This window comes from Odocoileus virginianus, chromosome 15, assembly GCF_023699985.2.
Source record: "Odocoileus virginianus isolate 20LAN1187 ecotype Illinois chromosome 15, Ovbor_1.2, whole genome shotgun sequence".
Lineage (NCBI taxonomy): Eukaryota > Metazoa > Chordata > Mammalia > Artiodactyla > Cervidae > Odocoileus > Odocoileus virginianus.
This window is the reverse complement of record NC_069688.1, coordinates 20,867,498-20,882,467: the sequence shown is the minus strand read 5'-3', so window position 1 is coordinate 20,882,467 and position 14,970 is coordinate 20,867,498. Positions and strand designations below refer to the sequence as shown.

Here is a 14,970-nt window from a genome sequence, read left to right as displayed (position 1 = left end):
TGAGTTAGCGAGTGTCCGTGAGTAGGGCAGGTCTGTGTTAGCCTAGCAGCTTAGCTTCCGTTTGAACAGGGAGGCCAGGCCGTTCTTACCATAACGCTGACAGAATATGTCTGTGTTCAAGGCACATGGCTACGCACTCTCCCGAGAAAACCCACAAGTGTAACTATTGCGAGAAAATGTTTCACCGGAAGGACCACCTGAAGAACCACCTGCACACGCACGACCCCAACAAAGAGACGTTCAAGTGCGAAGAGTGCGGCAAGAGCTACAACACCAAGCTGGGCTTCAAGCGGCACCTGGCCCTGCACGCGGCCACGAGCGGCGACCTCACCTGCAAGGTGTGCCTGCAGACGTTCGAGAGCACCGGCGTGCTGCTGGAGCACCTGAAGTCGCACGCGGGCAAGTCGGCGGGCGGCGTGAAGGAGAAGAAGCACCCGTGCGAGCACTGCGACCGCCGCTTCTACACACGCAAGGACGTGCGCCGACACATGGTGGTGCACACGGGAAGGAAGGACTTCCTCTGCCAGTACTGCGCTCAGAGGTTCGGGCGCAAGGATCACCTGACACGGCACATGAAGAAGAGCCACAACCAGGAGCTCCTGAAGGTCAAGACGGAGCCCGTGGACTTCCTAGATCCCTTCACCTGCAACGTGTCGGTGCCCATCAAGGACGAGCTCCTCCCGGTGATGTCGCTGCCCTCCAGCGAGCTGCTGTCCAAGCCGTTCCCCAGCACGCTGCAGCTGAACCTCTACAACACTCCGTTCCAGTCCGTGCAGAGCTCAGGCTCTGCCCACCAGATGATCACCACCCTGCCTTTGGGCATGACGTGCCCCATAGACATGGATGCTGTCCACCCCTCCCACCACCTTTCCTTCAAGTACCCGTTCAGTTCTACCTCATACGCCATCTCTATTCCCGAAAAAGAACAGCCCTTGAAGGGGGAGATTGAGAGCTACCTGATGGAGCTGCAGGGCGGCATGCCCTCCTCCTCCCAGGACTCTCCAGCATCCTCGTCCAAACTGGGGTTGGAGCCACAGCTCGGGTCCCTGGACGACAGCGCGGGGGACCTCTCCCTGTCCAAAAGCTCCATCTCCATCAGTGACCCCCTGAACACACCAGCATTGGATTTCTCTCAGCTGTTCAATTTCATACCATTAAACGGCCCTCCCTATAACCCGATCTCGGTGGGGAGCCTGGGGATGAGCTACTCCCAGGAGGAGGCACACTCTTCCGTGTCTCAGCTCCCCCCGCAGAGCCAGGACCTGCCGGATCCTGCCAGCACCATAGGGCTGGGCTCTCTGCACTCGCTGTCCGCAGCCTTCACCAGTAGTCTGAGCACGAGCACAACCCTGCCCCGTTTCCACCAGGCTTTCCAGTAGAGCCCCAGCGTGCGCATCGATGGCCGAAACGTACGCGCAGCCCTGCCTTAGCTGACCATTCTGGTTGTAGTGCCTACTTTAAGACAGTATCACAGTTTCTGCTTCTGTATAGTACCAATTTTCATTAAGCCAGTATAAAATAGAAACTAGCTTTTTAAATGAGCTTCAGAACCATTTGTGTTCAGCTATGTTTACCTGGGTATTTTGTCCTGATTCACTGCCAACTGTCATATTTTAAGACAATTTCTCATATAGGAAAGCCATTATTAGCAGTCAAGTCTTACAAATCCCATGTTCTGACTTACTGTTGGATCTTAAACTTTGCATTTTTGTCCGAGATCAATGGCTCTACCTTTTGACATTTGGCTCCTTAAAAATATTTTGCTACAGAATGTAAGTTTTCTAAAACGTACATGAATGACCTGAGAGTTTAAAAAAATTTTACTAGCCTCTAAATGGATTAATAAGCAAATGCCTCAAATGAATTTAGAATCCAGTCTGGGGACATAGCATATGTTTCTTAGATATTACCATAATTTCAGGTCAGTATATTTTGAAGACTTGCTATTGTCTGGCTCAAATGTTTGCTGTCTTTTTTATGCACGTGTAAGAAAAACAGATCCTAGACACAAAGCGCACCAGTGTTTGTAGCAAACAGAGACCCCCTAGGAAGGTGACCCAGTAGTCCATGTTACTTAAGAGTTGGCCTTAAATTAGTACACAGGATGTTTGCCACGTTTTATCCTTGTTGCTGTCTTGCTGTTGCATTCGTGCTAATAGTCTATGGCGTCAAGAGTCTTCAGCGTCAGTCTTTAGGTGCGTCTCTTTCATCTTCTCCATCTTTCATGGTCAGAGGGTAGGTCGAGGACAGCCAGCCATTTCCCTTGGCATCTCACTACACAATTGGTCCAGAGTCCAGAGCTGTTGGGGAACACAGGTGTGCTTATCCCGGGGGTGGGGCAGTCCCATCTTCTAGGGTGAGAGACCCCAGGCAGGCCTGCCACTCTGCTAGGGACTTGTCTGGGGACCATGTCCCCTGTTGCCAGGGTGGAAATGAGGGGTCAAGTCATAGCATATCACTTACATCACTTCTTGCTCCCTTTGATTCAGTTTTCTCTCCCTGAGCACCAAAAGCAGAAAACAGAACAACCCTGCTCTCCAGCCACCGCCACCCCGCACTGTGGTATCTTTCTCATCAGTGTTAATTCATTTTCCCTGCTGTTTTTGGGCAGAGACTTTAAAGTTAAATGCATTCAAAAACTATTTGAGGGAGGATCACAAAATTTAAGTGACTAAAAGAAAATACCGTAAACCCCACTTTCACAAGTCCCTGGGAAAGTGGGAGGAACGTCACAAAGAAGCTGAATTCGCAGAGGGAGGGAGGAGAGCACAGTGAAACAAGCCCTGTCTTCGGTGATGTGAAAAATGACAGGAGCATGGTGTTCCGTGAATACAGTAGTTATTACAGGCTTTCCTCACTTTAGACAGCCAGCACATTTTCTCAAAGGTCAAACTATTATGCTGTTTTTCCAATAATCGGTTGGAGGCATCAACCTAAGAAACATATCTTATTAAGCACTTGTTAACACCTTATTTGGGGACCCTGTCTGTCGGGGTGGGTTTGAGGAGGGAGGGTTTATAGAAGAGTATATATCTCTTTAAAAAAAAAAAATATTTCTGAGCACTCATGAGCCCTGTGTGGAAGCTTCTCTTCCCTTTGACAGGGCCAGCTATCACTGCGGATCTCCATGTTTACCAAGAAGTTCTAAAGATGAGTGCAGATTACTGAATATAATGTGTTATTTAAACTATTGGGGAGTAGTATAATTTGTGGAGAGATGTAAATTGTAATAATGTAAATGGGGGTTTCACTATATATGATATATATGTACACACATGTGTATCGCACTTCATAGAATCAGAGTTGCTCTCGTACGGAGCTTTGGCTCCAGTATTTTTATCATGCTCCTATTTGTTTTGTTTTTTTAAAATCCCAGGAGCAGTAGTTTTTATACGTATGTATTTAAATTTTATTATTAAAAGTTACATTTTATTAAAAAAAAGTGTGTTCCAAAGGCATTAAAATTATATATGTTAATAAGGAAATACATTTAAAAATTTTTCAAACTGCTCCTGAGCATTTGCCTAGGAGACTGTTTGCTCTCAAAGTAGGCTTTTAGCTCTGCTGTGTTGCGGCCCGCTTTAGTTTCTATGAAACAGATTGCTTACTTAAATCATTAGTTGAATGATTAGTGTTCAATATTGCTTTAACCACCGTCGAGAGGAAAAGAAAAAAGAAAAGAAAAAAAATTTTGGTGACAGAGCACAAATAAATAGAAAACCTGTTTTAAAATAGAAATCACGGATCACAAGTGTGGAAGCACTACTTTATTTTTGTCTAAAATTTGCTTAAAGAGAAGTCAGATGAACGAACTGAGATGTTGGCCTTTTAGTGGGCTGTATTTCACTGCTAATAAAAAAGTAAAAAGGGAGTACCAGGATTTATTAAATAAAGCATTTTGGAAATGGGGAATGGCGCCATGTAGGTGTATATATATATTTTTAGCCTAATTCTCGCCCGGCATGCCTTCCAGGGCACCAGGGCTGAAATTGTGGACTCTATTTTCACGTGTACACACCCCTTTGCCTGTTGCTTTCCCACAGACTTGAAATCACACTTCCAAGTAAGAGGGAATTCAGCTCATTCATTTTTTGAACTGACTGTAGTGGTCACTAAACCCCCTTTGAGAGAATCTCTATTAAACATGAGGTAGACTCATTTTATTTTAATTGCACAATGGTCTGACAAGGCTGTAACACCGAACTGGCTCTTTTTTTTTTTTTTTTTCCTTAAAAAGAAAATTGACACTTTTGATGTCAACTGGATGTGATTAAAAATAATGATTGCCAATTCTGTTTTCATTCTCCAGTGGCCAGAATCGTCATCCTCGAAATTTCTAGTAGTGCCTTTGCTTGGGTTGGTTGGTTTGTTTATTTTTTAAAGGGATTGTTATTAAGTAAAAATATTTCAGTTTAGAATTTGGACCTCAGACAAGATATTAAACCTCATTCAGTTTGACCTTCCACGTGTTTGTACAAATTAAGATCACCAGATACTGAAGTTTACGAGCATGGAAGGATACTGACACTATAAGCAATATTCTCCACGGATGGACCCAAACATCACCTTGATAGCTACTGGTCACTGCTACAACGTGCATCTTAAAACCCTGTTACCAAGTTTCGTTGTTCGTGTCCTGACTGATCACGCCCTACTCTTTGTGCAACTTGTTAATTTCATGTAGGTGTTTCTTCCAAACTATGTATTTTTGCGGATGTGTTGCTTGTGTTTTATTCTTCTTGGTCACTTGTGCAACATAGTGATATATTGTGTTAATTTGGACAGTAGCGGTTTTTAAAAACCATATACTGACTGAAAACATGAGCCAGAGCTGACTGCTTTATTAAGCTAATAATGAATGTTAAAGAGTACATATTTTCAGGATTATTCATCTAGTAAGCAATACACATATATAGGCCAATATTTTTTTAAAAAATAGAGCTTGGTCAGCCTCTATACTACACATATTACAAGATATAGCACTTTCAAAACGAATCTAAACCTTTACAGAAAAACTTTCTTATAGGTTATGCCTTTTATTTTAAGACTTATTATAATTTGTTTCAAGTGCCATTAGAGGATAGATATATAGGCCTTTGATATATAATGCTTTGTGTTCAAGAATGGTAGACGGTATTTTAAACAGGTACAGTTTTACAGTGTTTTCTTATCAATTTGCTATATTGCACAGAATCAGTGTGTGTCTTTTCATAAGGTTTTACAATGGTTTATTTTTTTACAAGGTTTACGTGTCTCAAAACACACTGTCTTCCCAGTATGTAAGTTAAAATACAAAAAAAAAAAAAAAAAATTCACCCAAGTTGCTTCCAGCCTACTGAGATCCAGGTGACATTGGAGGAGATCTTTTAGACGTCACGTATGCTTCATTAGCAATGGCAGACTGTTACCTCTGAGAAATGAGTGCCTACGTTGAGACCTTGTCTTATTTTTCTCACACTGTCAGCAGCCATGTCAATCACACAGATAGTCTGTGGTGATCCCATAGATCCATGTTAAGCTGTGTTGTGTAGCTCTGTGCTGAGAACCCACGCAGAGCTCCTTTCTGACCCTATATACATCCAGATAATATGACCCACAATGGGCAAGGCACGTTCCTATCACCCCTGGCCCTTCTGCAATATTGTCAACCCTCTGAGGACGGAAGGCAGTGTCTTTTGATAAGTTACCTAACTTAGAAAGGACAGAACTATTGCTAATGTATAAAACACTTCATTGTATAAGCTTCAGTGGTACAGATGACCCAGAATGAATGTGTATCTTCTCAGAAACACTCCTTCAATATTCTGTTGGATCATGCTGCTAATGTAACTTGGGATACAACTCTTCATGGTGCTACAGACTTCTCTGTCTCGTTCAGTCGTATTTTTTTTTATCCATAGGAAAAAAAAAAGGACTACATTAGGTGTAAAGGTGTACAATATATTTTTATACTGTGACTTCGTTTGTCTTTAACAAGACTTTTACACCACCCACCACAGTGTATTCATGTGCACTTGCAAAAGGAAACCTTGGACGTGCAAACATCACACCAGAACAAACCCAGCTTTGTCCACAGAGGTGACCGGGACTCGGAAAGAAACATGGGCTTTATAATACGGTGTGGAGTGAAGAACGTGCTGTATGTTACTAACAGCCCTTTGAATTTAACAAAAACTGGGCATCCATTCGGAAATGGATTGCATCATGCCTGAACATAAGCTGGACTGCTGAAATTGTATTTTTAGCTGACGAAAAAGTGTTTGGACTAGTACTCTAAAAATGTTCTGATGATAAAGTTTTGAGTCAAAATAGAAAAGAGAAACTGCATTCCAGGCTGCATTATGTATATTTTTATTGCATTTAAAATTCGCTCTTCTGTGATACCGGGAAATCAAGTGGCTTATCCTGTATATCATGTACTTAAAATGTATTCACAAACTACTGTTGTGTTTGTATAAAATATAGACAAAGATCATATTTTCTGTGTGTGTATAAGCTCTGTAAAATAGCAATCACATTATGAAGCTGCAGCGAGACTACATTTTAAACATCCACATCCAAAGAAGCAGGCTATTTATTGTCCAGTTACCCAGTTATAAAATATTCATTTGCTGCTAATTAAACAATAGTACTGCAGCTTCTCATGGCCTACAGTGTTATGTTTGCTGTAAGAAAAAGATATGTGAACTCCACAAAAATATATGAATAAAAATTATAGAATGGCTTTAGATAATGTAGATCTTCCTGAAATTTTAACAGATGATAAATTTCTATTTGGTATAACATTTTTTCCCTTTGAATTTTAAATATTTTCTTATTTGATAAATATAAGATTCTAATAGCTTCCTCTAGGACAATACTTGGTTGTTGAAATGTAAAGTTCTAGGGTTTCTTTTGTTTTGTTTTAAAACTTTTGTACCTTGAAAGGAAGGATAGAAATTGTAAATAAAAAAGTCAAAATGTTGTGCATCAAAACTTTAATCCAGGCGAGAATTCAAACAAACAATCTCCCAAAGGCTGTTAGAATGTATAGATCAGTCATGTTTCTTATTCATAAAATTGGCATTAAGCATTCCTTTGGCACTTACTGTCCATCAGTCCTGTAAATTATTTTTTCAGACGTTCTCTTTGGGCTACTTGTCTAAAACTTTGCTGAAAACGCTCCTTTGACCATACACCTGGACCAGAGTGATGAGCTCACAGATGTTATTTCATCTCAAATTCATCAGTTAAACAGTGATGCATCTTTGAAAGAAAGAGATTAATTCTGAAAATCCAATTAATAATCTGGCCAGGAACCAGTTCCAGGAAAAAAAAAATATTTTTTTGATTTCTCATAGCACCTCTTTCAGTATGATAGGAAAAATTGCTTCTTCACCTTTGACTTTCCTGTCCTAAGGTCCTCTGCCTTCAGTGAGGTAAAGAAAATACACGGCGACTCCCCATTTGGCAGTTCCTCCTTTCACATACTTAATTCCAGCAAATCTAAAAGCATTTCTTTGTTAATTCTTAGCATTAACACTACATACATTTTTATTTAAATTCACACATATGAAATGTTTCAAGGACTATTTATAGAAGGGAAAATGCTACTGCTTTTTATAGTCAGAATACTCTGAAAAAGGATGTTTGGGGTTAATTCATTTAAGGTGTATTCTCCCTTATGGAAAAGCAATTAGAAGTGCAGTTTAAGTAAAGCATTAAGCATAAGCATTGCACCATAGATCCAGTGGGGCTAAAAGACTTCATTCCGGTTTTTGTTAGATGAAAAGTTCATATCATTAAGGAGAGGAAAACTTCAATCTGACTATAGACAGCTTGAGTTTTTGCTGCCACTTTTCCTTAAATGAGCATTTCTTAAGCAGAAGGCACCTCTTCGTGCAAAGTCCTGGGCTGTTTCCAAAGAGTCAGCTTTATAGAAAGAGGCTGGTTTCCTGATGAGGCGTTGGAGTGAAGATGACACCATCATTACAATAGTGGGAAAGTGTAAACGCTGTATTGAGTTGTACCCAGTTACCCTTTTTTGTAGATCAAAAATGATCTAATATTGGCGGTTTCAGGCTAAAACTAAAAACAACCAAGCCCAGAATGTCTCGACTTCACCTGCTTTCTATTCAACACAGAGGTCAATAATAAATCTGTCTACTGAAGATGTTTGACTCCTGACTAGCGTGATGCTTAATTTTATGTGTCCACTCAGCTTGGCTGTGGTACCCGGACTGGATGCCTGGTCTAGTCAAGCACCGGTCTAGCTGTTGCTGTGGAGGTTCTTTGTTAGATGTGATTAACATTTATAGTCAGCTGACTTTAAATAAAACAGACTGCCCTCCATAATGTGGGTGGGCCTCATCTCATCAGTTGGAGGCCATAAGGAAAAAAAAAAAAAAAAAAAACATTCTCCCAGGAAAAGGGAGGTCTGCCTTCAGATGGCTTCCAATTCGACCTGCAGCATCAGCTCTCCTTGGGTCCCCAGCCTCCCTGAGTCTCCAACCTGCTGGCCTGCCCTGCAGATTTCAGACTTGTCAGCCTCCACAGTCGTGTGAGCCAGTTTCTTATAGTAAATCTCTTATCTCTATGCAGTATCCTATGGCTTCAGTTTCTCTGGAAAACACTAACACAGCTAGTTCAACTGCTCTTCTTCAGAGGTTCTGGTTTTACCTCAAAAGAAATGAGAACATCCTTCTCTCTGATACACTGTAATAGCAGAGAATGCAAATTTCCAGATTCTCAGAAAAGTATCGTATATTAACACATACACGTGGAATCTAGAAAAATGGTACAGGTGAACCTATTGGCAAGGTGGGAACAGAGACGCAGACAAAGAACGACATGGACGCAGCGGGAAGGGGAGGGTGGGACGAACTGAGAGATTGGATTGACATGTATACATGTGTGCAACAGTTAGTGGGAAGCTGCTGTAAACCACAGGAAGCTCAGCTCTCTGCTCTTTGATGACCTAGAAGGCATGAGGGGATGGGGCTGGGCGGGGATGGAAGGAGGTCCAAGAGGGAGGGGTAGGGGTAGATGTAGACTTACAGCTGATGCCCTTTGCTCCACACCAGAAACACACAATATTGTAAAGAATTATGCTAAGAAAGAAAAACTGGTTAAAAGTTCCCAAGTTCTGACTGCTTTAGAAAAGAGAGAAACAGCACAGTGCCTAACGGAGATTGTACCTATAAAGGAGTCCTCGGGCTCTCCTTTTACATACTAGTATTTTGACTGCCATGATTTTTTAAAACTTTATTTATTGAAGTACAGTTGATTTGACAATGTGCTAATTTATGCTGTCCAGCAAAGTGACTCAGATACACATACATACACATTCTTCATATTCTTTTCCATTATGGCTTATCACAGGATACGGAGTATAGTTCCCTGTGCCCTACAGTAGGATTGTGTTATTAATAACTGCAGTTATTGCAGATGAAAATGGTTTTCTCCTAATGAACCAGTTTTCTTTTAAAAAACGTCAGCAGGCTAATCTTGCTTTACCCTGTAGAGGCATACTTGACATGTAAACCAATGTTTATCCTAACACACACATGGAAACGTTCATAAATTGAATCCTTTGGAAAACATGTTCCATTTGTAGTAATACCTCAGTCAGGGTCTTGAGATTCTGGGAGAGATGAGAGTTGGAAATGTAATGGTGCCTCACATAAGCTGTGGAAGATTCCTGTTTTAAGGTGGCAGCATTTTTGCGAAGGTTTTAGTTTAGTCTGTAATTAGAGAACTCTCATCTTTTTCTTGGAGCCCCTTTCAATGTGGTGTTCATGCTGTTTCTAAAAACACATAATTGACCTGCTGTTTATCTACACACACCTGGTGACATTTCTAAGATCACTCCTGTAACCAGATTTTCACGTCCTAGGAATGTGCACTATGTAAGTAGGTTAACAATCTAAACCATGCCCTATTTCAGATTTTAAGCTATGTCAGCTTTTCCCAGCCCAGAATTACGTAGTGGTGATCAGTGGCTGTAATAAATATACACCTTTAGAAACATCTTGAAGACCATTTTGTTTACAGAATGCAGGCAGACCAGTTCAACTATTCCCAGTTTCCTAAGTTACATTAACTTTCACAGGAGTAAAGTGCACCTACTATTGTATTTTCCGTCCTGAATCCTTTCATATGCTATTTCTGTAGTTATTCCTAACCTCGACATTTACTAAAAGAGCTTCAGGTTAGCACCAGTCAGTGCTTTAAGGGACCCTGAAAATTCTTTCCCACTCTAGACAGCGGTCTGCCCATTTCCTCCTCTTAGTGTTTCTGTCATTTTCATGTGAAGCCACTCACTGTTCCTTATGCTTATCCCTCCCTGGAATGCCTGCTTTCTCTGCTCCTGCCTCTGAATTCCAGGGCTTCCCAGGTGGCCCAGTTGATAAAGAATCTGCCTGCCATGCGGGAGACCCAGGTTCCTTCCCTGGGTCAGGAAGATCCGCTGGAGGAGGAAATGGCAACCCACTCCAGTATTCTTGCCTGGGGAATCCCAGGGACAGAGGAGCCTGGCGGACTACAATCCGTGGGGTCACAAAGAGTGGGACACGACCAAGCATGAGCATACCTGTGAAATCCACATGCCAAAGTCTTAGCATCCTCTGCAGATGATGACTGCAGCCATGAAACTAAAAGATGCCTGCTCCTTGGAAGAAAAGGACTTGGCTGTGACAAAGAAAAACTATGACAAACCTAGACAGCATATTGAAAAGCAGAGACATTACTTTGCCAACAAAGTCATAGCTGTGGTTTTTCCAGTGGTCATGTGTGGATGTGAGAGTTGAACCATAAAGAAAACTGAGCACCGAAGAACTGATGCTTTTGAACTGTAGTGTTGGAGAAGACTCTTGAGAGTCCCTTGAACTGCAAGGAGATGCAACCAGTCCATCCTAAAGGAAATCAGTCCTGAACATTCATTGGAAGGACTGATGCTGAAGCTGAAGCTCCAATACTTTGGCCAACTGACTCCTTAGAAAAGACTCTAATGCTCGGAAAGATTGAAGGAAGGAGGAGAAAGAGATGACAGAGGATGAAATGGTTGCATGGCATCACTGACTCAATGGACATGAGTTTGAGCCAGCTCCGGGAGTTGGTGATGGACAGGGAAGCCTGGTGTGTTGCAATCTATGGGATCACAGAGCCAGACATGACTGAGCATCTCAACTGAACTGAACTGAGCCCTTTCTTCTTAATCTTTTTTTTTTTGACCGCACCATGCAGTATATGGGATCTTAGTTCCTTGACCAGAGATGGAACCCACGTCTCCTGCACTGGAAGCACAGAGTCTTAACCACTGGACCACCAGGGAAGCCCTCCCTCTAGCTGTTTCTTGATCTTCCATTCACAATACCTTCTCAGCTTTCACCCACTGAAAAGTATCTTATTTTCCCTATGAACTTTTATTTGATCTTAGGGATGTGTCTGTTTTTTTTTAATTCTTTTAAGCCCCTGAATTCAAAGCTCTGTCCATGTAGTCTGTATGCAGCAGATAATGAACATATATTTGTTACCTCAAGGGCAGTGATGGCTTTGACCTTTCTCAGCCATCTTAATAATTAGGACACATAGCTTAACAGAAGTACTCTTGATCCTAGAAAAAATTTTATATGACAGTCGTTATGCTTGGGTTATCTTTGTTGTATAGAAAGGCTTATTTGATACACTGAAGACTGTGTGATCATACTTAAACCTCACATTTTGTTCTGCCCTGCTGCATTGAAATAAGCAAATTCTATAATAGTGTACCCTTTCTTCAGAAATAAACCACTCTAAACACGTTCACTGCAATGGACCAAAATTAGAGAAGAACCTTTGATGATTCCAATTCTTGTAACTTTGTACTTCAAAAGCTCTGTGGAATTGTTAGCTCTGTTTAAACTTTCTGGAAGTTGAGTGACTATCTAAAGATAAGTAGGTAGGGTTCTTAAGATGTTATTTCACCAAGTACTATGATAAGTTCTCATAACAGAAATTATTTGGAAATCTTCTTAGATCTTATTCAAATTTTAGTTTGCATTTACCCTCAGCAGTTACGCCAGTGAGTAAAAAGCCACTGAAGGAGCACCTTTTTGTTTGCTTGTTCTACACACAATGAGAGTCAATTTGTGCTCAGTTGTGTCCGACTGTTTGTGACCCCCATGGACTGTAGCCCACCAGGCTCCTCTGTCCATGGGATTCTCCAGGCAAGCATACTGGAGTGGGTTGCCATTTCCTCCTCCAGGGGATCTTCCTGACTCAGAAATCAAACCTGTGTCTCTTGTGTTTCTTGCAATGGCGGGCAGATTCTTTACCCCTGGGCCACCTGGAAATGAGAGAAATTGGTAATCCTTTTAGATCGAGATGGAAAAGAATAAGAAAGGACATAAAATTAAATAGTACAATCAAACTTGATGCTTACAGTAAATAAAACTTTGTCATTTGAAGGAACACATCAACACTCATATGTATGTCCAGGTATTACAAAATCTTTTATGTGTGTGATCATAAACAAGGTAAACACATTTTGAAAAGGATAAGTGTTAAGGCCACGTCCTACTAATAAAATTAGAAATAAATAAGAATATGACTTCAGGAACTTCCCTGGTGGTCCAGTGGCTAAGACTCTGCTCTCCCAGTGCAGGGGACCTGGGTTCAATCCCTGGTCAGGGAAGTAGATCCCACATGCTGCAACTAAGAGCTTACATGCCACAACTAAAGGTCCTGAATGCTGAAACTAAAACCTAGTGCAGCCAAATAAGTAAGCAGATAAAATACATACGTATATATTACAAAAGCACCAACTCCAGGGACTTACCTGGTGGTCCAGTGGTTAAGACTGTGCTTCTACTGCAAGAGGCATGGGTTCAATCCCTGGTCAGGGAACTAGATCCCATGCGCCTCAACTAAGATCCTGCAACTCAGACCTGGCACAGACAAAAAAATAAATATATATATATATTTTTAAAAAGCTATGACTTTAAAAAATAGGTAACGACTGGAAAAGTTAAGAAACATCATCCTAACTATTCCGTGGATAAACAAAAAAGTCCAAACTGAAATTACATGGGGAAAAAAGCCATGAAAAGAAGAATGTGTCATATTAAACCTCCGAAGTCAATGTTTAAGTTATGCTGGGAAAATATTAGGACTTGAAAATTCTTCATTATCGAAAGAGAAAGACAGAAGATAAAAGAAAGCTCTCTTTAGCTATGGGGAGACTGGTAGCTAGCCTCCAAATCCACTCCCTTACCACTGTGAAAGAACAGTAGCCGGGCTCATGGCATGTCTAGCTGGGGCCAATTACACTGCACCCCTAAGACCCCCTTGCAGCTCAGTTGGCTGTGGAGCTACATTGTCACCAATAAATCATAAGTGACTGTTACACGCTGCAGGGGACCGACGTCACATTTCCTATCCCCTCCCCACCAGCTGGAATGAGGGCAGGGAAGTGACCCAGTTTTAAAGAAGCACACAGGACATTGCTTTAGAGCTCTGTCAACACACTTTCTGAAAAAGGTCAGAGAGGAAATAATTTAGGTTTTGTGGGTCAACTGATTGCTGTCATAACTACTCATTGTGGCTACTGTCACTCAAACACAGTCATAGAGAAAATGTAAACCAATCAGCATTGTTGTGCTGCAGTTAAGCTTTATTACCAGAAGCAGGCAGCAGGCAGAGCTATCCCTCACATAAGGACTTACATGGCTTCCCAGGTGGCTCAGTGGTAAAGAATCCGCCTGCCAGTGCAGGAGCCACAGGTTCGATCCCTGGGTGGGGAAGATCCCCTAGAGGAGGAAATGGCAACCCACTCCAGTATTCCTGCCTGGGAAATCCCCTGGACAGAGGAGCCTGGTGGGCTACAGTCCATAGGGTCGCAAAGAGTTGGACAGGACTTAAGGACTAAAACAACAACAAAGAACTTAAATGTCCTTAGATATGCTGATGTGACTTCCTATTCAGACCAATATGGTGGATTACATGGTTAGATTTTCAAATACTGAACTATATTTGCATGCCTTGAATCAACATCACTTTGGTCTTGATGTACAGTTTTTTGATATGTAGCTGAATTCTATTTATTAATATTTTGTGAAGGATTTTTTGCATTAACTCTTAGGAGGAATATTGGTCTTTTAGTTTGCTTTTCTTGTAGTGTCTTTGGTTTCCATATCAAAGTAATACTAACTTCATAAAATGAGTTGGAACATGTTCTCTCCTCTTCTATTTTCTGTAATAGATTTTGTAGAATCTGTGCTTTTTGTGTGTGTATGCTAATTTTTCTTTAAGTCTTTGGGAGAATTCTCCAGTGAAACCATCTGGGCCTCAAGATTTCTTTTGGGAGAGTTTTTAAATTTCATTCAATTTTCTTAATACTTAAAGAGCAATTCAAATTATGTACTTTTTATTGAGTGAATTATGGTCATTCATATTTTTTGAGGAATTGTTCTATTTCATCTAATTTCCCAAATTTATACATATATTAATAGAGTTGTTTGTAATATGTTTTATGTTTGCAGAGTCTGTAGTAACACTCCTCATTTCAGTCTCAATATTGGGAATTTGTCTTTTGATAAATGACAATGTTGCTAGAGGTTTGTCAATGCTTTTGATCTTTTTCAAAGACCTAGATTTTGTTCATTGATGTTCTCCCTTGCTTACAATCACATTGTTTTTTGATCTCTATTATTTCCTTCTTTAAGCTTCTTTTGAATTTAACTGCCCTTCTTTTTCTAAGTTCTTGAGGTGCAGGTATAGACTACTGATCTGAGATTTCTCTTTTTTCCTAACATGAAATTTGGGGGTAAAATTTGCCTTCTTAGCACTGTGCTAGCTGTGTCTCACAAATTTTCATATGCTATTTGCATATCAGTTCTATGTTGTTGTTGGTTTTAATTTCCTTTGAGATTTCCTATTTGACACATGGAATGTTTTGAGAAGTATAATTTAGCTTCCAAGTATTTGGAGGTTTTTCCTGTTATCTTTCTGTTA

The 14,970-nt window shown here is 41.0% G+C and overlaps 1 protein-coding gene across 2 annotated transcripts in view; it reads left to right on the top strand.

Moving 5' to 3' along the window:
- The window catches only part of PLAG1 (PLAG1 zinc finger), a 51,910-nt gene extending 45,274 nt beyond the window's left edge, over window positions 1–6,636 (top strand). For both annotated transcript variants that reach the window (XM_020900829.2, XM_020900827.2), the window contains one exon: window positions 122–6,636. In XM_020900829.2, coding sequence (XP_020756488.1) covers window positions 126–1,379 — 1,254 coding nt within the window. In that variant the 5' untranslated portion in view covers window positions 122–125 and the 3' untranslated portion in view covers window positions 1,380–6,636. The remainder of the gene's footprint in view (window positions 1–121) is intronic.
- The last annotated feature ends 8,334 nt before the right edge of the window (window positions 6,637–14,970 follow it).